General features: G+C 37.7%; 1 protein-coding gene across 3 annotated transcripts in view; it reads right to left on the bottom strand.

Annotated features, from left to right (window-relative positions):
* The window catches only part of ZFC3H1 (zinc finger C3H1-type containing), a 42,026-nt gene extending 18,069 nt beyond the window's left edge, over positions 1–23,957 (bottom strand). Inside the window, exons 1-19 of one of the 3 annotated variants that reach the window (XM_064655646.1) lie at positions 23,320–23,957; positions 18,095–18,514; positions 15,384–15,448; positions 14,925–15,120; positions 14,507–14,733; positions 12,789–12,912; positions 11,089–11,186; positions 9,919–10,122; positions 9,029–9,193; positions 7,311–7,448; positions 6,801–6,919; positions 6,325–6,471; positions 5,060–5,234; positions 4,710–4,841; positions 3,465–4,013; positions 3,272–3,381; positions 1,932–2,063; positions 830–951; positions 179–280 (exon numbers count right to left, since the gene is read on the bottom strand). In XM_064655646.1, the coding sequence (XP_064511716.1) occupies positions 179–280; positions 830–951; positions 1,932–2,063; positions 3,272–3,381; positions 3,465–4,013; positions 4,710–4,841; positions 5,060–5,234; positions 6,325–6,471; positions 6,801–6,919; positions 7,311–7,448; positions 9,029–9,193; positions 9,919–10,122; positions 11,089–11,186; positions 12,789–12,912; positions 14,507–14,733; positions 14,925–15,120; positions 15,384–15,448; positions 18,095–18,514; positions 23,320–23,905 (3,811 nt within the window). In that variant the 5' untranslated portion in view covers positions 23,906–23,957. Of the gene's footprint in view, positions 1–178; positions 281–829; positions 952–1,931; positions 2,064–3,271; positions 3,382–3,464; positions 4,014–4,709; positions 4,842–5,059; positions 5,235–6,324; positions 6,472–6,800; positions 6,920–7,310; positions 7,449–9,028; positions 9,194–9,918; positions 10,123–11,088; positions 11,187–12,788; positions 12,913–14,506; positions 14,734–14,924; positions 15,124–15,383; positions 15,449–18,094; positions 18,515–23,319 lie in introns of all 3 variants that reach the window. The other 2 variants (XM_064655647.1, XM_064655645.1) reach the window with 2 other exon arrangements.
* Between the last annotated feature and the right edge of the window lie 211 nt (positions 23,958–24,168).

Here is a 24,168-nt window from a genome sequence, read left to right as displayed (position 1 = left end):
CTATTACATTATTGCCTTAAAACAAACTCTGCTGCCTTTAACTTACCATAATCAGTATTTATAATACCGAGGTAAACTAAGCAACAAAAAAAATATTCTTGGTTTACCAAATCACCAAGGTACTTACATAGTTTTAAGAAGTTTATATATATTGTATTTCATCTACCAAGTTACTTACTGTGACTTTTACTCTCATTGACATTGCTGGCCAGAAGAACAGCCATCTGATCCACTGACATACGGTCTCTGTTTATACCAAAAAGTTTTTCAACATATTTTTCTGAAACAAGAATATTTGTAGCTTAGGTAAATATATAAATGAAAACATTCAAGTAACTTAACAGCAATTCAGCACAATATATGCTAAATTCATAAAATGTGACTGCTTCAAGAGGTATGGTAATTTAACACACTAGCACAAAGAAATGAAAAAATAACTAAGTTCTCTTTGGCAACTTGCCTATATGGCAAAGGCATTGTTATGAAATTCCAGCTCCACTGAAACAGATCAGTCCAGTAGTTACAAAACTGAGGAAGGAAAGAGGGAAAGATTCCATGCTCATTCCTCCCCAGTCCCCTGAATCCCAGCAATACTTTATTGAGTGAAATATTCCTCAGATCAATGATTTTTTTTCTTTTTGTAAAGACACCAAGGTTAATTAACCACTACAAAGGACTGAACTGGACAACTGAAGAAACCTACTGTTTCACATAGTTGTAACATATATTGCTTCACATCAAAATCCTTGTGCTCAGGGCTTTTAATGAAAGCCATTTCCTTCAGAAGCAAATCTTTGGATACCAAAGTGAACAAAAGACTCTTAAAAACCTGTGGCAGTGCTGATCTCCTCATCGGTGCTTTTTTCTGAGCAGCCAATCAGTTCTAAATTGTAAGACAGAATATCCTGAAACAGCTGCTTGCGGCTGAGAGTGCAATCTTTCATGTGCTGCCTAAAATAAACAAATAAGCAATTAATACATTAATCACAGCAACAAATTATTAAGAAAGTTTGTTTTAGTGCACAGTTGGGCGAGGCATAAAGAAAATGATACCCACAGAAAACACTACAGCTTGCTTTGACATTTTGGTCAAATATATCTAGGCCTTCTCTGAACTTAAGTCTGCATCAGGAACTTAATCCTAGTCCCCATTATTTCACTTACTCTTTAAAATACATGTCTATACACTCATTTTGCAATAACACAAAACCACAGTATGTAGAACTTCACAGTTCAAATAAGGTAGTTACAAGAATTAGATATCACTTTTTATTTAGAAGAATCAAATGATGGTTTGATGACAACAGCTAAAAGCTGATCCAGAAGAGCTAAAGTTCACTCCTATTATATTTTTCCAGCAATTATAAGTTTCCAAATTGAGTTTAATTCTAACCAATTCATATCCATTTTTAAGTGCACAACACTGTTAAACAAGTGATTTTTAAAATACAATTTAACTCCAGTCTTAAGAAACAAATTTAGCCAGTATTTTCCCAGAAAACTAGAATTACTCTACTACGATAGTATTATTTTTTTAATTATGTATTTGGTGTATGCTTTACTTCTCTAGTGTGCTTAACAGTATCAACCACTTCCTAAGGTTCTATGATAGCCTGAAGTTATGAAGCTATGAAGTGAGACCAGTCCCATCTGAATTACTAGGTAACCAAAAGATGAAATATTCTACTATACTACTTTTCTAAATATACATCTAAAGAGCCTTCTTTTTCTTCATGGCTTAGATAAAAGGGGTTTTTTTCCCTTCCAACTAACTATCTGCAATAGGGTATCAAAAAATAACCTTGCCCAGAACTCGTGCATATGATCATATATCCAGACCTTTTAAAGAAATGAAAACCATGCTTATTTCAGACAGTCAGAAATCAAGAAGAGAAGTATAGTTGAAATTAAGAAAATTAAAGAGAACTCACCACTGACAGTCATCATCATTACATGTGCCTGTTAAATCAAAACGGCAGAAACACTGTTTTGGCTCAATCATATTGCTATACGTTATTGAACTGAGGTACAGTTTTTCCTTGGTTCGAAAATACGGACTAAACCTAAAATGAAAAAGCACATTATTGTGATGAAGTGTACAAGGCAAGACATCAGTTCTCTAAAAAAAATAATCAAAGCTTAGTTTCTCTGTATTAAATCTCCTTATTTCCAAAACCATGCTACTAACCAAAAGCATCATTAACCTACAAGTTAAGAAGAAGGTAAAGAAAAAGTGGAAGAGGAAGAGAACACCACAGTACTTCTCAGTCTAAATAAGTTCTGCTCTAGTATTCTCTTCTTTAGGTGCAGAACTTCATTCATACGAAAACAGGAAGTGCAGTAATGACCCAGTACGGAAAGCAAACAACAAACTGCATTTCAGCAGTTTCTAGAAAATCTCATGCTCTAGGCAGCCTAAGATCAACATCAAATGAAAATGTAAAGAGAATTGTTAAAGATTAACCTGAAGAAACAGTGAACAGATTTTACAATGTGTAAGCAAACAAAACCCAGTCTGAGTTGAGCAGACTAAAGCTTATTTTAGATCTTTAGCTAAAGTTTGACTACGTCAACTTCGGGATTTCTAGTTCCTTCCTTCCTTCGTGTAGTAATAACCTACACGAAGTTAAAAAGAATACTCATGTAAAGATGGCATCCTCCATCTTTCTCTACTTAAGAGCATAGAAATAAAAAACCTGAAGCATATGGTAGGATTCAACTGCTCCATTGTAAATTCCTGACTTGTTTTCTCAAATTTGATGTGTAGGAACAAAATTCTCTTTAGTCAAAAAACAGATGTGCCAAATTGATTACACTTGCAGGTGTTAATGTCAAGTCAGGATGAATCACTGTGCTCATGCCTTTTTCCACTGAGCAGGAATCCAAAAATAGATGACTGGATAAATCTCGACTCAGACAATGTAAATCCTAGCCAAGTTCAGAGACTGCATAACTGAAATATGCTTCTTGGATTTACATATTCATATTGGATATAAAAATCCTGTTTTCAAATGTTTAACTATTTTTTTTTTATTTAGTTATATCAAGCAGCATGCAATGCAATGTAAAAGCAGCATACTGCACAAAAACAAGGGACTTGTACATACCAGAAAACGTGACTAAAATCATTAGATTCCATAAAATAGACAAAATTGTTTAAGTTTGTCACTACGCCTAGTTTTTCTGTACATGCCTGGGTATCTAGGACAGAGCAGTGATGAATACTTGAACAAGAAAACAGACACGAGTCAAAGAGCTACAGTCTTCGTACCTGTAGGATTTAAATACTAGAAGAGGACTACGATATGGTCCAAATGGAAATGGTTTCACTTCGGTTTGTTTATTTTGAGATGTAAGAAAATCCACATCCACTGAAATTTCCTAGGAAACAGATAAACAGATACACAGTAGTTGCAACACCACCTAATAAAGACAAGCTTCATGTTTAGTTGTAAAACACTTACCTGACCACACAACAGATCTTCCTTAGGTACTATAGAGGCAGTACTTGTCAGCAGCAGCTCTTTCAAGCTGTCAGCTTTAGCATAAAGTTTTTTCAGTTCATCAATATTCAACCCAAGGAAGAGCTCAGGCTCCTCTGAAGCCTTTTTAGAAACTTTGTTTATAGTTTCTTGCTTTGGAGTGTCCATGTGTTTAAGATTTGGTTTAGTGAAAGAATTAGATTCTCTGAAAGATCTCCTTCGTTCTCGGTTTGAATTAGACAGAACTTCATCATCAAAGTAATTTTCTTCACTGTCCAAAGTCAACTTGTCCTGTGTAAGGTCATGAAGTGATGGCTGAGGTAATGTAAATTCAGATTCCTCTTCTGCATGAGGTGTAGCATTTGATTGTTCCTTGGTTTGAAGTGCACGGGCTTCCTTCAATTTCTGAATTTTAAGAGCATATTCATATTCTAGTTGTTGAAGTCGTTTTTTCTCTAGTGCGATCAATTCTGCTGAATGCTTTTTCGGACTTGATGCAGGGGAGGTCTCCAATTTCAACATTTTGCTTGGCTGAAAAGAAAAAAATTCCTTTTATTTCATTTTCTCATCTACTGATTATTGACACGAAGTAAAAAATAGGCAAAATGTTTAATTCAGAATTTATAAAAACATATTTTAAAAAGTCTTGCCTGAAGATTTCAACAAACAGCAGAAAAATCAGAAAAGAGTTTGTCACAATTCAACTGGCAGGTTTGCAGGTTTTGTGATAAAAGTTAGCCTACATAATGTACAGGCTTAAACAGAAGTTTGGGCCACACTTAAAAGGTGAGCTATAAAGCAAGTACATACAGTGATGTTGGGAGTGCAAACACAAAAATTTACAAAAATATTTTAGCCTTGCTTTTCTGCATTTTGTTTTCAAAACAATATCAGAGCCCACCCCTCTTCAGCAACTTCGCTTGATAGTTTTAACAAAATCATTGATACCTACAGACAGCAAAGTACTTCCTGCCTTCCTTCACAGGAACATAGCTCCTCTTATTTATTTATGCACAGCATTCCCCTACCATAGAAATGTAGGCTTTGAACAGTTTTCTTTCTCAACTCATTAATGCCCTTTTTGTTGAATCCTCAAAAATGCACACAACCATTAGGAAGATTCCCTGCAGTGCTTTTGAAATGTTTTCCTGAAATTCCATTTGAATTTTCTTAATCAAAATTGCTACTCTTTTTCAAGTAGTTTCATTTAATAGCACATTGACTTACTCCAAGATGATCTTGCTCTAGCTTCCGTTTCCCAATTTCCTTACTTGCTACCGCTTTTGCTCGAGCAAGTTCTTCTCCGTATTTCAGTGCCAGAGCTTTTTTTACTGTAACTCGCTGTTGAACTTTATGAATCTTAAAAAATCAAATAAACAAACAAAATACTACAGTTAGGTGCAAATTTACAGATATGACCACATAATAAAATACAATTAGATGAATCAATGAAATATAATATAACTACATGGGAATTAATGGTTAATTCTAAGAAAGCCTACTGCCTCCAAAAATCAGGCTTCCCATTTCAAGGTTTCCAACTCTAGGAAACAGAAACATTTCAGAGTGCAAGTTACATGTTCCTGAAGCCTCTTGAGAAACGCCTTATTAACATTCAAGATCTTCTCTGTTGCTTGTAGCTGTTCAGCCAATTTGTTAATTTTATTTTCAGCAATTCGAACATTCTCTCTCTTCTTGGCCTGTTGTTGCAATAAATTTTTCAAGACAGATTCATCCTTCATCAACAGCATTCTAGAAGTAGAAAAGGCACATCATAAGATTTTTTCCAAAGGGGAGCTGCTCAAAGCTATCATTGCTCCTCTGAAACCCCACTTATTTAAAAACACAGCTCTCCTCACGCATCAACAAACAACAACTGAAGTTTCTCCAGTCTTAACATCCATAATAAATACTGTTAGTACACACAGCAGGTTTCAGCATCCCAAGTTCACCATGTCAGTATAACACAGATGAAAACATTCTAGTTACAATGACAACGGAAGGAATGTATGTATGTATCTTTAATACTGTTTTTAATATTATGACATCCAAAACACACATGTTCTTGCTTTCTGTTAAGTAACAACCCAGTTCCTCCTTAGGACACATACGCACATGAGCAGATTAGGAGCCATAATATTATGCCACAACAGTAGATAAATACAAAAAGCATTAAATGCATTAAAGGAAGCGAGAAAAAAACTTGAGTAAATGGTTGTGGATAAAGGGAGGAGGGAAGACTGTCCTTCAATTGATGACTGACCACGAATCAGTTTGTTCACAAGACCACACAGAAATAATCCAGTGGCAAGAGAAGCTGAGAACAGGATGCAAAGCACTTATACTTTCCACAGTAACTTGAAATAAGGGTGGGAAATATGGAAGAGGCATGCTAAAAGAGAAAAGCCACACAGGGAAAGATTCAAACAGCATACCTATTCTGCAGAAACACTCATTCATATATATATATATACACATGTATATGTATATATATGTATATATATATATCAAGCATAACTCACTAACTTCAAAGTGTACCAATAGTGAAAAGAACACTCATTTTTTCATATTTCATCGTTATTAGGTGGCACAGATCATATTCTAACCACTGAACACAGCTAAAAACAGTCAGAATGACAAACCACACTTAAAAGTTACCAAACACCACACTGGCACTACCACACAATTCCTTTTGCACAGCAATAGAATTAAAGGCTGAATAGCTCAAGACAACAGGAAACTGAACATTTGCTGTACTTTAAATGCTAGACGTTAAAAAACATTACTTACTACTTCCATCCTGCTAAGTAAAGAAGGTAGGACTTATGACAGTAATACATACCTGTTTTTCTTCAGCTTTGCTTCTGCTTCTGTGACTTGTTTTGTCACTACTGCTATTCTCCCAATTCCATCAACTTCACCATCAGAATTTGCAGGGGACGAATTGTTCCTCAGTGGATCAGACTTAATTAAGCGCTGCTTCTCACGACTGAAACAGAAATGTTAAAAGCAAAGATTTTCAGTAGCTTCAACACTCATTTTGATGTATACTCCCAATAATTTTAAAATCTTCAAAAAGAGTAGCAGAACAAGATTTAAAGTTAAAAGAAAAAGTACTTTCCACAACTGCAATCAACTACTTTAAGTCAGTTCATAACCAAGGATTTTCTTTAGACTTCTATGTTGTCCTACTAAAAATTGCATGAGAGAAAAACCTGAAGGTTTTCAAACTCAGATTTTCCTTCCAATTACAAAAGTAAACTAGTAAAGGGCTACCAATAATACACATTTTACACTAACAATTAAACTCAGTTGTACCTGGCAATCTCTTCTTTTAAAAGTCTGTATTCTATCTTCTTATCTTCTGGTAGAGCCTCTGGAGTTCTCATTGGATCATTTTCTTTTTCCGATTTTGGAGGGGCTTTGATTTTTGATGCCTGTTACAATGAGATTCAAGTCAATACCAGTCACACTGGTTTAAAATACAGCTACCAAATAGCATTTTTAAGAGGCATTTCAGCACAAACTTAAAACTGTGCAAGGCTAGTAAGATCTTTCAGGCTGTACTTTTTGCTTAAGGATGCATTGAATTTTAATTGGAAAAAAAAAAAACCCAAACCCAAAATATATTACAAATTCTACCTTCAGGATGCCATCCAACAAAAAATTATTTTGATTAGCCTGTGCAATCCAAATTACAATGTAATTGTCCAGACACAAGTAACATACTCACTCTTGCCCATTTCTGATGTAATCTAGTATTTCTTGACCAAATTACAAAGCAAAATCATTACCAAATAAACTTATTAAAATGCTGAGAGTGTTTACCTCAACATTTCTCCTTGCTTCCTTTATCATAGATTCTAGTCCTCCAAACACACTGCTAGTTGAGTTAGATGGCTCTCCATCAGACTCACTATCATCTGAGTCATTTAAGGTAACCACAACAGACTTGTGTTTTGGAAGCTGTTGGGAGAATGTAAAGTTTAATAGAAAGAAGAAAAAGTTAGAGGCACAGGTATAACTGAGGACATATTTACTAGAAGATAAAAAGGAGGTTAACTCCTTTTGTTATGGCACATCAATTCCACATAAGAAAAAAATAAGCATTTGTACATCTCCACTACAAGAAAGTAATACTGTATGCATTTTTGGCACTAAGATGAAAGTGCCAAACCTATTCCCAGGTATCTGCAGCATACTTACATCTCCATGGACATAGCACACAAATCTCAAATTTCTAACTCCTATACTCATTGAATTATTTCAATTGTAATTAAACTTATCATCTGTCATTTGCAAGAAATTTTCTCAAATAACTGGGAGGTAACAATCAATCAAATCTGCATTAGAAATGTGGCAGACATACCAAAACTCCCTCATCTCTCTGCTACACAGTTGTGATGCCTCTTGTCCCACAGCTGTACTTAGCTGACCTTACAGTGAGACAGTTTAATTGGCAGAACAGCAATAGTATGTAAAGAACAGATGAAACAAAATTAATCACTTTTTGCCAAAATCACTAACTTAAAACACTCACTGAAGATCAGATAACTGCCAATTCCAGTACAAAGAAAGATGCAGAAACAAGCAGACAATTTAGATTAACCTCAAATGCTCTGGAATTACAGCTTGGAAAAAAAACTTTATTTTGCATTTCCAGGACTGCTCTTCTCACATCTCCCACTGCAGGTCTGGACAACTTTAGTTATACATTTAACCTTTACCTCAGGACAGAACCTCTTCAAAGCTCTAAGTGGTTTTTAAAGCATTAACCCTATCAAAAAAACCCTGCTTGTTAAAATGAAAAATACTCAATTTCCACATTCAGTTCTTTTTGATATTCTCTTTCTGGACAATTCTTAAAATATGAGTCATATTTACTACTTCTGAATGTAGTAGAGCTGCATCATTTTTGCACAACAATAGGACAGGTAGGTGAAATCTCAATTTATGTTGGTGCAAGAAGACAGAACAAGGCACTGGTCCACTCCTCACAAATATTCTCATCCATCCACACTCAGACATGCTAACACTGATGCACACACTGCTCACTGAAAAAAACTCAACTCCCCCTAGAGGGAAAGTACTTTTTCTCGCATATGGTTAGCTTTCTAACCAGTTTTGCATGTTAAATAATTAAGCAGTGGCACTGATGCTCCAGACCCCACTTTCAAAGAAGGGAGCAGGACAAAGAGCAAAGATAGCCAGGAGCACGAGAAAGAGCAAGACTACGTCTTCTCTGGCAACAGTGTCTGTGCTAATCTGGAAAAGAAAGTAAGAGAACTGTATTTACGATCTTTTAGTTCACTGCATGCTGGTGTGTTCTGATGCTCTCCTAAGCTATAAATTCTTCCTTCGGTGTCAAATTCTTTCCAGAAGAGCATATGGATTACCTAAGTTGCTAATAATTCAAACATTTAACTGAAGCTCCACTTTTCTGTGTCGTATCACTAGAATACCTAAGTCTGAACTTGCTGTTCACCTGAAGTGAGGTCACCTTCAACTCACAGTCTTATTAGTAGAAAGCACCAGTATTTCCTTACTGTGATCACCGCTCGTGGAAGCCTTGGTACTCTAACAAACTTTGTATTTTGCACCCGTGGCTGAGACACAGTATTAATACTGACAGCAGACAGATTGCTTCTTGGCACAGACTGTAAGTTATCTGGAACAGGAGGGGAAGGTGGACCACTGTTACTTGATGTTTCCTAAAAAAGTAAATCAAAAATACAGTCTTAAGAATACACACCAAACACAGCTATTTAAAAAGATGTCAGTATAAATGAGACTCTTTCATATATGCCCTGGAATTTGAAATTGGCATTTAGGCAGACTACCCAAATGTATTAGACAAACATTGCAATTCTGCAGTAATATCAAAAAGGCACACAAGAGCATGCCAGTTATTCACAGGTCAGTTGCAAAAGATCACAACCTTTTAATAAGGTCAAAACCAATGTATACTTTCAAAACCACAAACTTTGCTTCTCACTCCAAAAAAAATCCCCAAAACAACAACAAAAAAAACCCCCAAAATAGCTAACTTCTCCTAACTCCTCTTGCTAGAAGTCTAAAATAAACTTACTTGTCTTGCTTTCTAATGAGCAGTTGATAAATAATAAACATTTTCTAGCAGAAAATCCCCATTCGCCCGAACTTACTCAATTTTCAGCACCTTGAAGTTTCATAATTTCTTCAGAAATAAACAGCAAGCTACAATTTACAATTCAAAAGATATTCCAGGGTAGCTTTTGTTTCAGTTTCTTTTAGGGGTCAGAGGGTGATGGAAATTCAGAGACACTTTTCTTGATTTCTTTTTTAAAGTGATGAGAAAGGCAGCATAAAACCCCTGTAATCCTCAATCAGCAAGTCACATTTAAGTTTTGGTTAAGATTGCCATCTAGAGGCTTACATTCAAAAACCAAAGAAATACCTCAGCTCTGAAAGCACGTTTGTTGGCTAGAGACTTGAGTAATTCTTCTCTTAGGAGCATCTCTTCTTCCTCTTCCTCATCAGCAAATGGAGGTTTTGGTGGCTGTTCAGGTTCTTCAGGGGGAAGGGGGGGAAGAGGTGGAGGCGTCTCAAGAGAAACACAAGGAATACCCTCCATGTAGAGATGGCTCAAAGACGGTACAGGCTGGGAAGTAAAACAAGGGTTTGAAACGTGAAAATTACTACTGCTTTATGATTACCTAACAGAGTTCGAGACTTAAATTGTTTCATGGTTTAAAAGTAACAAACTGACAGTTTAATTAAAATTCAAACTGCATTTAGATCACAGTCAAAGGTTGCCACTAAACAATTAGTAATTACTCACACAAGTTAATGGAAACAACAAGGTTACATCTGGATAGTGGAAGCTGTGGAGACATACAAACTAAATAAGACTTCTGAACCAGAGAGAGTCTAGCCACACAAATATAGTTGACCAGCAGTCTTTAAGCAGTTTTATGAATTTGTCTTAGCTAACAAAATTAGTTTCCCTTGGTCAAAAATTCAGAAGCTGTCATGAGAGGGAATGGCAACTTTCTACTGCTTTACTAAGAAGAGTAACAATCATTCAGCAAAGAAAATTGGTGGGGAAAAAAACCCCACACTAATTCTATTTCCACGAGGACTCTGTGGGTGAGAAGACAGACAACGTACAGTCAAAAGGACAAAGTCTGAACAAAAGACTGATGAGCCATAGTTTTGGTTTTTCCCTCCCCAAGGCAAAAAGTCAGAGAACAAGCTTATCTACACATATGGTCTAGAGATAAGAGGCAAAGTTGCCTTATGCTAACAGTTCCAATTCATTCTTTTTCCTTATGTACTTCAGACAACTTTTGCTTTCTGTGTGAAAAAGCACAGCTTCTAACAACAAAAAGAAAAATTTAATTCAATAGAGAAAACTTACATTAAACAAGAATTGGATCAGCCAAAAGACAGATTAAAAAGAAGTTTTAAAAAAGCAACTGTAAGTCTACCAGACAGTTCAAGGGAGTCATCAAATAGAGAACTGTATCAAAAATAGAATCTAAATTTAATCTCAACTTTAGCATTATAAATCAGAAATTAGAACTATCAACATTTTCAGAAGCATACTCCTTTCAAGGTTACTTACTGGAATTGGAGGTGGTAGTGGCAAAGAAATTGGTGGTACTGGAGGTGGAAAATATCCTACTGGACATTCAAAGTAAGGAGGTTGCACTGGGGAAGAAGCTGCAATTAAAAAAAATATTGAGTGTAAGAAATCTGACAGGTATTTACTAAACAGCAACTCATGCTTATACTTCAACTGATTTAATGTAGCAGGAGACAAATGTTTTCACTATGCACCAATTTCAAAGGTAACACCAGACATAGTACAATGCATTTATTTCTTACATATATGTACATAAAAAGAACTTTTTCTATTTTACATACAGTGTGTAAGTACAGCCAAATAGTACTGCTAAGGTAATGACTTAGCCCTCATATTGGATTTAATTTGCAAGAATTTACCTTTTAAAACAAGCTATCTCAGTCTCCTGATTACTGGCCACCACAAATACAACACAATACAAACTAGGACAGAAGCAGACCAAAAGCACAGTTGATAAATTCTGAAACATAAAACTAGAGTTTGAGATACTTTATCAAGAAAAGATTCATTTAGCTCACAAAGTAGCAGGTGTGGTACTTTAGCAAAGTAACTATAGGGAAGGCTAACAAGAAAGAAGAAAAAGAAATAAAAAGGAAAAAAATGGTGGAAGATGTAAAGCAAGAGAATAAAAGTAGTCAATCAAGTAGTATGCTTAGTGACGTTTTCTCAATACTCCATATGTTGAGATCGAACACGGAAACCTTAAAATGCATCTCAAACTCAAGAGTCAATAAACGATTTTGGCTGAAAGACTTCTGGAAGAGATATATGTCCCAGCACAAGGGCTGCCCCCAAAGTCAGACTGCTAAGGGACTTGTCAAGTTCCAAGTATATTTGAGGATGGAGATTCCTCAACATTTCCAGTAAACCTGTTCTAGTATGTGACCATCTTCCGTGCAGTTTTCCCTTATATCTAATCCGAAGTTATTTTTCTACAATTTAACTGTTGCTCTTAGTCCTTCTGTTGCCCACTCCACTTTAGAGTCTGGCTCTGCCTTCTCTGTAACTGCCCACTAAGTAGTTGAAGACAGGAGCAAAAGCTTTCCCACACCTTCTTAACACAAATTCAGCTCTCCTGGTCTTCTTCCCATCAGCCAAATGCTCCAGTCTCACAATGAACTCTATGAAAAACAGGCCTGAAACAGTTTCACTTAGTCAAAAAGGTCCTTTGCTAGGCTCTTTCTAGTATGTCACTCTCTTTCTCCTACTGTGAAACCAGAAAGCTGCCACAGTCTCAGTGTTTAACAGCCCCCCTCCAACCCTTCACAGTCACAGTGCTACAGTGCAGTGACAATTGGCCTCTATCATCCAAAGCCATAGTGCTGACCCATATGTCACTCAATGTTCACCGGGACACCCCCCCCCCTTTCTTGCAAAGCTGCTGTCTATCCAGTCAAGAGCCTGGAACCTCACTTCCTGCAACAGCTGCTTGGGAGCGCACAAGAATAAAACCTACAGCACTACAATGAGAACAGTATAACCCTGCAGACCTTAAAAAATACCACTCCAACAGAGATGGAAAGAGTCAATGTTAAAACAAAACAGAATTAGCTCACCTTAAAATGTTAGTTCTAGAACTGAGACATCTCAAACACCTTCTTACTAAAAGAATGGCTTATTTCCTGCTTTTAACCTATTCTCACCAATCACTCCAGAAGAAAACTGTAAATCAGTCTTACCTGGTGAGTTAGTTTCACTATCTGTATCCATAGCAACTTCATCATAATTATCATACTGATATATGCCTCCTGCACTCTCTGTAGACTGCTTATCCAAAGACCATCTCAAATCCGTATCTGAAGACTAAATACACAAAGAAAGTATTTTATTTAGCTGGTCTTACATTATTATGTCAGAACAAACCTCTAAGAAGTATATTTTGGAAAAAGGTCCTTACAATTTTGTCTTTTATTGCTTTATAAATACAATTTATTTTTCTTGTACAAAAAGAACAAACCTTTTAATCAAATCTATCGCAGGTAGCGACTGGACAAATTAACAGTTTTAAAACTAGATCTCTTCCACGATGATGGGGAGAGGGGGTTATGATGGACAGAAGAAATTTTTAAATACCTATTAGGTAATTATATATTTGGTAAACTGGCAAGGTTATATATTTCTGAAACGCTGCAAGAGAATTAAATGCTTTATTATTTCTGTTAACCTGTCACGGCAACTACCAAAAACACTTGACCTACACTTCTGAGAAACAATTCTCAGGTAGAGAATCTTTTTACTGTCCCACAAGGAGCCATGTACCACCCTGAGACAAGCCCAGAAACTGCCAACTCATAAATCAGATTATTTAAAGAACTCCTAACACTATATGGATGCCAATCAATGTTCAGCACCAAATATATGCAGAACACCTAAGTATGACTTCGTAGATTCCTCAGCTTCTATCTTTCAGAGGCATACAGGAGACACTTAGGTAGCTTTTAGAATTCCTACTGTTTACAGTCAAACATTTTTAGTCTCAATTTTCCACTCAGTATTATTATAATTAAATATTTATAACACTCTCCTATATCATGACCTCAAACAGGGAGTCCCAATTCTCTTAGATGCTGTTTCATTTCTCCTTACAGCATCAGTAGCTCCAAGCACTTCAAGCATCAAGCTACAGCAGCTGTACTGCTTCCATGCTGAAAGAATGCTGAACAGTCATTTTTTCTGTAATGTACCAATGTTTTAGAGACAGAACATTAGTTAATCAAGTGCCTTCTGCTAATCTCAAAATGAAAGAATGAGAACAGCCTACAAGTGCAGCATTGCAACCACTGCAGTAACTCTATTACTTCATAAATTTCACAGAAGTCTGTCATCCTGTAGCAGGCCTAAAGTAATTAATCATCTTTTGTGTCTGAGCATATGGTATGCCCTGACAAAATAACTGAAATACTACTATTAAAAAATACTACAAAGAAACCAAACCCTCAAACAACATTTCAAAAGAAGCAGGCCACTGACATATAGACAGAAAAAGTTTGAAAATGTGGAGAAAAAAAACCTGCAATCCAAGAGAAGAGAGACAAGAAAGTTTCATGGATCAGTTAGTGTTAAATTACAGACTGCTCCTTGATCACAACATCCAAAGTGTCTCTAGGAGAAACATGCTTTACCATTGACTTGCAAATGTACAACTCATACAAAACTGATTTTCCAAACCTAAAGGGAATGCCCATCTAGCATGGGATAAAAACACTGTAAATACTGAAATATTTGGAGCTTTTCTTTTGTTGTTCTGCTTTGGTTATTCTGGGAGTAGGGACAGCAGAGAGAAAAAAGGGGGAGGACGTAGATGGGATGGTGACACATAGAACCAGGTAGGGCAAGACAGAAATCATTCCTGAATCCTAAATGTAACACCTGAACACTATGTAACAAAATTCATTACCCTGCTTCTTGATCTCCTCTTTCCTCCAACTAGCTTCATAAATCGATTGTACTGCTCTTCTTGATTTGAGAGGTCTCTAATTTTTCTGATTTCTTCTTCTCTCTTTCTTCTCTCTTCTTCTTCTTCTTGTTTCCTCTGATCTTCCTCTTTCTGACGCCTGTCTAGCTCCTTTTGTTGCTGTATCTTCTTTGATGTCTTTGTCTGTTGTTTCCTCACAGCTTGCTTGCCTTTAAATAAAAAGATACATGATTAACCCCACCTTATCTAATTGGTTCCACCTAATCCTAGATTCAAGAGTTTTGAGTAGATGGATGGGGGTTTAAAACGACTAAAGGTTCATTGCTCAAGGTTGCAAGAAATAGGGGGTATTTTGAGGCCATGCCACTGACAGCCATATCAGTAACATTAAACTTATTACCTGTGGCACTAGGTTTTTTCGTCGAATGTGCTTTTGTACTGGCTTTGACTTTCTGCGTTACACTTTTCATTTTTGTTAATTTTTCTTTGCTTTCCTTCATCACCTGTTGTTCTTTTTGCTGCCATTTTTTACTAGCAGACTGAAGTGCAAGAAGTCTAAGCTGCAACTCAGACATCTCCTCCTCATCATCAAGCAGCTTCTTGAGAAGAAAACAGAAGAAAGGACAAGATAAAAAGTCAAGAAACATCATTTAATAGTTTTTTCTTTACAAGGTCTTTTGAAGTCTTTCCCAAATGTTCTTATCAAAAGAAGGCTTAAAAATCCTGCTTTACTAATAAGTGTCATTTGTTAAAAATTAACTGCTTCTATTACTGGGACATTTCTAGACTGCCATTTGGAAAAAGGCATCAGAGTATCACAATGCAATCATGCCTCACCTATGGAGGAATACTTCATTACCTTTTCAGATGTAACATCCGAACTGCTAAGCTTTTGCACTGATGTTTGTTCTTTGTCTTCTGTACCTTTCAAAAATAAAAATACCACACTTTTGAGCAAGCTGTTTCTCAAGAGGCAGAGCCACATTAAAACGATATGCAAAATTTAATTTATACAAACCTATTTTATCAGTATAACTGATACATAGTCTAAAACAGAATAGCAGATGTACATGTAAGATCACATTAACAAACATTCCCGTAAACTGGGCATGTCTGATGAAATCCACATCATCATAACACCATAAGCTCAAGGCAGTATTTGTCATTTCTTAATAATTCTCTGCCTTAAGGTTGGTAGGTACTTCCCCAAGAAGCAGAGAAAAATGGATTTGGAGAGAAGGGAAAAAGAAGACTTCTTGCCATCTGTTTTATACTACCATCTTGTATCAGCTGCTGTCCTGAGCATCTCATATTCCACTGGCAGCTATTTTGAGTAACTGGTCTTTCTTTTGCAGAATTAAATATAAGGGCCCAAAGCTGCAGTAAGAACACACTTGCTCCATTTCACACCAAATGGAAACAGAAAAAGGTTATCCTATATAAATGAATAGTAAACAGTAATGATATCCCACTAAACATTTAGATATTGACATATTAATTTGTTTGACTCCCCATAATATAACCATCTGATTATTGTAATGTATGTACACACATATTAACATACTGGTTTATATATAACATACATAATGCTGTATATATTGTAGTGCTACATAATTATTATAGCCAATAATTATTAATATAATTGATGGCAAATATATAATTACACAATTTTTATTTAACCACAGATATATATGTTTTGTGCACCAGAGGAAGGAAGTACACATTTAGGGACGTTTGGTGTTCTCCTATATTAGTCTTTCTTCAAAGAGAGATTCCTTCCCATAATTCAAATTGGTAGAAAATAAATTTGCAGTCTGTACAGCTTTTACTCTTCCTAACATTTTATGAAAGGCACACTCAGAAAGGCACTGTTTAAAACATATCAAGACATTACACCTAAACAAAAATGAAACTTAAAAAATGCTACAGGTCTGTAGAAACATCCAGTACACCATTTAAATACAACAGGAAAATCAAATTTTGCTGATTTCCCAAAACATGCATAATCATATAGCATACATTCACTTGATACATGTGAATTTGCAAAAACTCAAATCAGATGATTTTTTCCTTGGAAGGCTGTATTACACTGCCATAAACAGGCACTCATACATAATCTCTCTGCTTTCAGATCATTCACATGTCATGCATTTGAGCGGCATGCAAAAATTAAATGCTCTTAATATGCATCTATTAAAGTATCTATATAATATACATATAGGATAGTATATAATATATATAGCATATATATTATCTATATATACTATAGCACCTATTTTCACTATTGTATGAACTGTATTCTCAATTTCAGTACTGTTACATTTTGAAGCTGGATTTTTTTCTGAGACTGTTTTGCTTTTTAAATAGCTGTTTTACTCCTGCCCTGCTATGTTGTCTTCCCGTAGGCTACTAGTTCTTCTTCTATGGCAAAAATTCATTGGTTTTCTTCATGTCTGCCAATAAAAACTATATTACCTCTTAAAGAATATCAGAATTATTTTTTCTTTTTATTAATAGGAAACACACAAGAGGGAACAATTACCTAGAATAAGGTGGTTTGATTACTAACTATCAGTTTTCTCTTCTTTTCTTTATTGGTTCTGTCTTCCAAATTCTCATTCTGAAGTTACACATAAGTCATTCTGACTTTCAGTGCTCTAGTCCTACCTTTCTTCGCATTCCTAATTACACACCAGTGCTCTTAATCCACTCATTCACTATGTCTCTTCCCACTCAAATTGGCAGTTGACACACACTGACAAATTACTTAACATCAGATGACAAGTGATATCCACAAGCACCACCCTCAACCACAGCAAACACTTATTAGAACTACATGAAGCCTTAGAGTAGGGAGCTGAAGTCAGCTGTCTTATTTTGCTGCAGACTTAGTAGTAAGCTCAAGGACTTTTACCACAGGTCAGCTGGACACAACCACTTGTTTCTCATGAACTGGTTAATGCATCTGAGCAATTACACTCTTTGGTCTGCAGTCCAGAACTATCTTTGACAAGACACTTACTCTACCCTTTGGCTGCATTTCTTACACAAACCTTTTCTACTCCTGGCCTATGATTTCTTCACTACTCGTGGATATCAATAATGATCAAAATAATCCTGGTGAAAATATCTTATAAAGACTAAAGAAAGCAAACAAAGATGAAATGCAGAAAAAGAGGTCTCTAAATGTTCTCTTTTCAGCTAAAAATTAACAACATTTTGCTTCTGCAAGAAAGAACAAGGGAAAAGCAGAAGTAAAACTTTCAGTGAAAAGTCAACAATTTCTACCATGAACAGCAATTAAAACCTTCAAGTCTTGTCCTCATGCTTTCTGCCAAACTACCAGTCTAAGAAAATACATTATTTAAAACAAAAAAAAATGAAAAACATGCTACCAAGCCTGTTTATGTAATTGAAGGAATTACAAAACACAAAAGTACATTAAACCTTTAACTTAGAAATTTTAACATTTTCATAAAGTAAAATTTTCCCCAACACCTAATAAATACTATGATAATAATAGCAAGCAAATAGAACTTTACAAGCTAAAACAACTTTACAAGTATTTACCTTGGCCAGATTCTGTAACTTCAGATTTTTGCAAGGACTGTTTCATTCCTTCTTTGCCTTTTTTTAATCTGCTCCTCTCAGCTGGAGTAGGCAGCTTTTGTCTGAGAGGTTTCAGTTCAAATGCCTGAAAGCCCATAACCGGATTTTTCTCCTCAGGAGGTACTTCTTTTACAGCATCCGTTTTAATACTGTCATTTTCTACAGTTTTTTGGTCCTCAGTGTCCACTGTTTTATCACCATCTTGTTGTTCATTTTCTTCCCTGCTGCTCAAAGCCAGTCTTTCATCTTTATTAATGTGTTCTAGTTCTAATTGTATCTGCTTATACTTCAAGAGCAGATCCTCAAAACTTTCTTCCACAGAGCTTTCATTTTTAGAAGAGTAGTTCTGCTTTCTAGATGGGGACCTTCCAAAAGTTTTGGCTGAATTACTGGTCAAGAAATTTAAGACAAGAACATGTATAACCTTAACACAGTGGCAATAGTACCACTGAAGACTAAATTAAGACAAATGTAAATTAAGATCATTCTATTACATTTTTGTTTTACCTTCAGGCTAGCTTGAAAAATATCCTTTATAAATACAAACAGCATGAAAAACATATAACCATTATTACATATTGACAGCTTAAATAAACATTTTCTCAAACCAACAATTTCAAATATCCTACTTAAGACAAGAAGGTAATGAATTGTTGAAAAGTCTTCTCTTTTGCTCACACCATCCTCCCAGAAACAACACCTGTAATGCTGAGATTGTTCCCTATCACACAAAGTCAGACTTCAAGTGTTCGTAACTCAAGTATTGATTCCCCATCTCACATTCTGAAAAAGACTAGTTAAATTCATTCTTACTCATTTTATCCTTTCATAAAATGCTACATCTGGCCACAGCACAATTACACACTGCAGTAAATCTAGCTCAGCAAAAGCACAGAAGAATCAATCAACAACTGCAGGGAACTTAAAAAAGTGACTAGAGACTTGCAATCAAAACATTCAAAAATGCTAGAGAGGATTGGGAATTACTAATTACTCAGAAAAGACTGTCCACGGATGCCCAAGGGATAGACTTTCTTAACAACATGCTGTTGAATACAGGCAATGGAAATATTCTTAGGCAACTGTATCCAGAATAAAAGTTCTCAATATTAGAGGTTCAATTCCTCTCACCTTAACCTGACACTTGAAAAATAATCACGCTCCAGAGGAAATCTTTTAGGATACCAAGCCAGGTTTGACTCAATCAACTTTCAGTATCAACCTCATTGTGATAACAGCTGACTCAGACCCAGTTACGCAAAATGCTTTTTTATCAACATCATCCCTTAAAACAATAAATGGACTAAAACTGAAAGGTAAGATAGCTGTCAGATATGGCAAATATGGGTGCTGAAGAAACGAGGCTGCACACACACACAGAATTTGATTTCGGGATTTCTCCACAGATCTTTTTCAGTGTTTCCCTTTTATTTATATTCTTTTATAAACAGAACCTGGTCTTGTCTTTTAGTTAACCAGAATTCCCAGGATCATCCTAAACTAGTGTTTTGATTCCACACATTCACACTTGCATCATGTGGTGGCTGTGTCCCACCATGAGAAAAACATGAAGACTGTTAAGTGGTTTTCCACTTTGAGAAACACAGCATTTTCTCTGTCAAAACACTTAGCCATGGTCGATCCAATTTGGTTCCAATTAACTAAATGCAGGTGCAGACTGACTCAGCTTGTTCCCACATCAGACATACTGAATTCTGAGGAAATTAACTTTGTATTTGTCTTCTGCTCATAACATGCATCAAACTACTTGGATATTTCACTATGTTAAGTTCTAACATAAGTATGAAGAATCTTGATATGTATCCTACAAAAGCAACTTCCATAATACCAGCAAACGTTTTGTTATACGATACTTTCTCATGTGTCAGCCCAAAAAGGATGAACTACCAAAGACAAACTATATCAAATCCAGAAAGCAATCAAACAATCTATAATTTGGCTGCAAATACTGAAAGCTGTGTGCAGTATAACACCAAATTATGCAATAAGCATATTTGCCAAATTCACTTCCAACACACTTCTACTCTCAAAAGGCCGGCTATATTAGTGATTTTGTGAGTCACAAGAAATTCAGAAGCTAATTAAGTGACAATATAATTTATAAAAATAAGTAACTACTATTTGATATTGAAATCCTTCAATAGCTTCTAAAGTCATCTAGAGTTGGGTAATAAGACAAATTTTTGCGATGGTTTCTGTGCTCAGGATAATACAATCATTAAAGCTCCCACAATGACGTTAACCAGAAATTCCGTGGTTTGCATATGTAGAAAATTTTTATATGTGGTTCTACACACAGAATGCAAGACTCCATGGAGTGCTGTGAAAGGCAGAGAGGCATATATATATTAAAACAATTGTGCTTCAATCAACTCAAGAGAAACATCATCCTACAACAAAAAAAAAAGGACTAACTGAAGAAACTGGAATACTGGGGGGTTAGAAACAAAGAAAAATGTACACTGTTAAGAGTTCACAATTCAATGGAAATAGAAAGTCTCATTTTGGCTCCATATTTCAGACTCAAATTCCACAATTCTCCATGCAAGAATTACTGCAGAATGATTATCTAACAGCTTCATGTTAAAGTTGCCAGGAATTAAAAGAGAAAAGCCTATTAAAAGCTAAGAATTCTTTAAGCGTTCCACTGTGTCCTTTACTCCACTTACATATATATTCCTACAAAGTATTGTGCAAAGCACTAGTTCCAAGGATAAAGCAAGTAAGCAATTTCTGTTTTACCAGACTATTTTGGTTTAATCCCAGCCGGCAACTCACTATCATGCAGCCACACTCTCACTCTCCCCTCCCCTCCATACTGGGGACTCAGAAAAAGCTAATGTGGGTTGAGGTAAAGTGGGTTGAAAACAGAATGGTTTAATAACAGACACCAAGTAAAATTATAATTAAAAGAAAGATAACAAAAAGAGAAAGCAGAATAAAGCCCAAGAAAGGCAGGTGATACACAACTGCTCGCTACCCACTGACAGATGCCCGGTCCGTCCCCAAGCAGACACCAGTGGCTCCCAGCCAGTTTATACACTGGGCATGACATTCTGTGGTATGGAATATGACTTTGGCCAAGTTTGGGTCTCAGTTTTGCTCACTACCAGCTTCTTCTGCATCTCCTTGCTGGAAGATCACAGGACACTGAAGCCCTTGACTTAGTGTAGGCACTACTCAGCAAAAACTAAAACATCACTGTGTTACCAACATTATTCTGGTACTAAATCAAAAACATAGCACTATACCAGCTACTAAGAAAATTAACTCTTTCCTGGCCAAAATCAGGACTCAGCCTCTTAAAACATTTTACTTTCCTGGGGGACTTCAAATACAATTCTGGGCCATGAGCCTCCCTGTACCAGCTAATATGAAAGTCTCTTCTGAAATCACATTCCAATAAACTACACCCCTACTCCATTAATATTAGCAACACGGAGGTACCTTAATATTTAGGAATTCTTAATATTGACTCCTTTAGATGGCAAGGATATGAAAAATACAGAAAAGAACCTGTATCAAGAGAAAATCACAGGCCTTCCTTAACTATATGATCCATAAACTGAATATTCACTTATTAAAGAGCAAGAATATTAGAACATTCTCTACCGTGTTTAAACAGAAGAGTGCATCTTAAGTATCGGGAATAAAAATACTTCCAACTTCCTCATTTTCTACTTTCAGTTTGAAAATGGAATTAGTAGTTTCTAAAAGTTCTTTTCATTAAAAGTGGGAAGGAGACTCGGTATCAGTATTAACAAACATTGCAGGGTCTGTTTAGGACAATAGATATATTTGCCCTGAAAATTATCTGAAAATTACTCTTTAGGCAGAAAGTAACCATCTTCAGCTACTCAGAGCAACATCCCAAATTACAAGCCTTAAAATCTATTTTCAGCACTAGAATTATCTTACTGTGCAACCTTGGGCAAATCAGTTCTTCACTTGCTGCCGCTCAAGACAGCATCCTTAAATGAAGAGTTCCAATGAAGACTTCAGTAATGCTGTAACTGTACCAGGCAAGATTAAATAAAAGCATCTCTATCACTAGTTTACATATTCCATCCACATTTAAACAAATAAAAAAGTTACATGGATAAATAATCTTGTATCTGAAAGAATACAAGGATCCAAGGAGTAGCTTTTAAAGCCTTAAGTGCTGCCACAAGTCGGGAAAACTCCTGCTCCCAGGATCAACCAGCACAGTCAAGCAAACACACATCCTGGGACTATTGGTATGGAGGACAATAAAACACTGTAAAATTCTGGAGAATAGGATTTAACCTGCATCTCTCTGAGTGGTTTGTACACTTGTTTACATTTTCAGTTAGGCAACAATGAAGTTACATCAAGTAACCAGGCTGCCCTAAGCTACACTCAGCTTCACCTTTTTCTGTTTCTTCTTATAGTAAAAAAGAAAAATTTGGGGAGCTTTTCCCAACATTTTCATTCACAAAAGGACAAAATATCAGAACTCTATTCCTAAACAACTCTAAGAATAGTCAGTGGAGAACATCCTACAAGGAATGGTGACTATGGCTTTCCTTTGAACACCAATATAAAACACATTTCACGTGTGGAGACCCAGTTCAACTAAGCTAATACTGACTAAAGCTAAACCTACGTGTAACAGCCTCTGAAAGGCAGGAGGCAAAAATGAAAAAAAAAAAAAAAAAAAACAACAGTAGATCCTTCATTTCCCAATATGGGAAATTAACAAGCTCAGGGTTTTAGCTTCACAATTGTGACACTAATTATACACATTAAAACTGCCGCACCAAAGACTGACCCCGCTTCACAATATCTGCACTTCGGGCTAGAAAAGGAACCGCCCGGGATCCAATCGACAAAGGCTTCCTCCCAGGCTACGCTTTTTCTTTTTCCCTACACGGGACCGACCGACCAAGTCGCAAGCCAGGTCACGGCGGTAATCCGGATTCCCAGCAGCCTTGAGAAGCAGGGCTGGCTGCCCCAGCCAACCCCAGGGATTGGCACGGGAACCTCCCTCTCCGTTATCGCTGCGGGAATCCCCCTCCCAGAGCAAGAGGGAAACGCGTCCCCTTCCCAGAGCATTCGGCCACGTAGCGCGGCACCGCCACACCCAGGCCCACCGCAGCTGCTCGGTCTCCCCGCCCCCGCTCCCCCCCAGGTCTCAAGGATACATTTCCGAGGCGAGGGCTCCCTCCAGCCCTGGCTGCTACTGAACCCAGCGCCGCCACCCCCTCCGGGCGGCCTTCCCGGAGGGTTGCTTGGCCGGTCGCTGCCGTCTCGGCTCCGGCCCCAGCGCCCGCCGCCCCGGTACGGCCGGCCGCGGAAGCGGAACCGGTCCAGGGCGTTGTGGCTGCGCTCCCAAAAGGAGAGCCGGGGGCCCGGCTCCGAGTGAGAGCCCGGCGGCATCCGCGGCGCAGGCGGGTGGGAGCGGAACGAGTCCTTGGGCCGGTACCCCCCGTGGCCGTGCCCGTGGCCCGTGTCGGGCGGGGGCTGGTGCCGTGATCGCGGGAAGGGTCGCCCGGGGGAGGAGGACACGGAGCCGCTCCCGTGGAGCCCGGGGGGCGGACGGCGCCTCGAGTACGGCCTGCTGCTGCTGCCGCTGCCGCCGCCGCGGCTGCCGCCGGACTGGGAACCGCCGCCGCAGGGCCCGAAGCCATTGTTGTCATCGTCGCTGATCTCGCCGTCTTCCAGCTCCCCTTCCTCCTTCGGGGAGAGCCCGCTGGGGTCGGGCGCGGTCGCCGCCTCCGCGGCCGCCATGAGCCCACGACAACGGTCTGGACGCGCCCCGCGCCCCCCCCCCGTCGGCCCGCGCCGGCTCTCGCGAGACCACGCCCCGTTCCTCCGGCCCGGGGGGACAGCGCCGTGCTGCGTAAGAAAAGGGGTGGGGCAACTCCCCTAGCGCGGGGCATCCTGGGTGATGTAGTTCTCTGCTAGTACGGCAAGGCTGTGAGAAGCGGGGGGCGGAGAAAGCCGGAGGCTCAGCCTATAGCGTGGCGGCGGCACGGGGCGAGCGCCAATGG

The sequence above is a fragment of the Pseudopipra pipra genome, chromosome 5 (genome assembly GCF_036250125.1).
Source record: "Pseudopipra pipra isolate bDixPip1 chromosome 5, bDixPip1.hap1, whole genome shotgun sequence".
Lineage (NCBI taxonomy): Eukaryota > Metazoa > Chordata > Aves > Passeriformes > Pipridae > Pseudopipra > Pseudopipra pipra.
The sequence above is the reverse complement of the archived record's forward strand: the minus strand, read 5'-3'. Positions and strand labels throughout refer to the sequence as shown.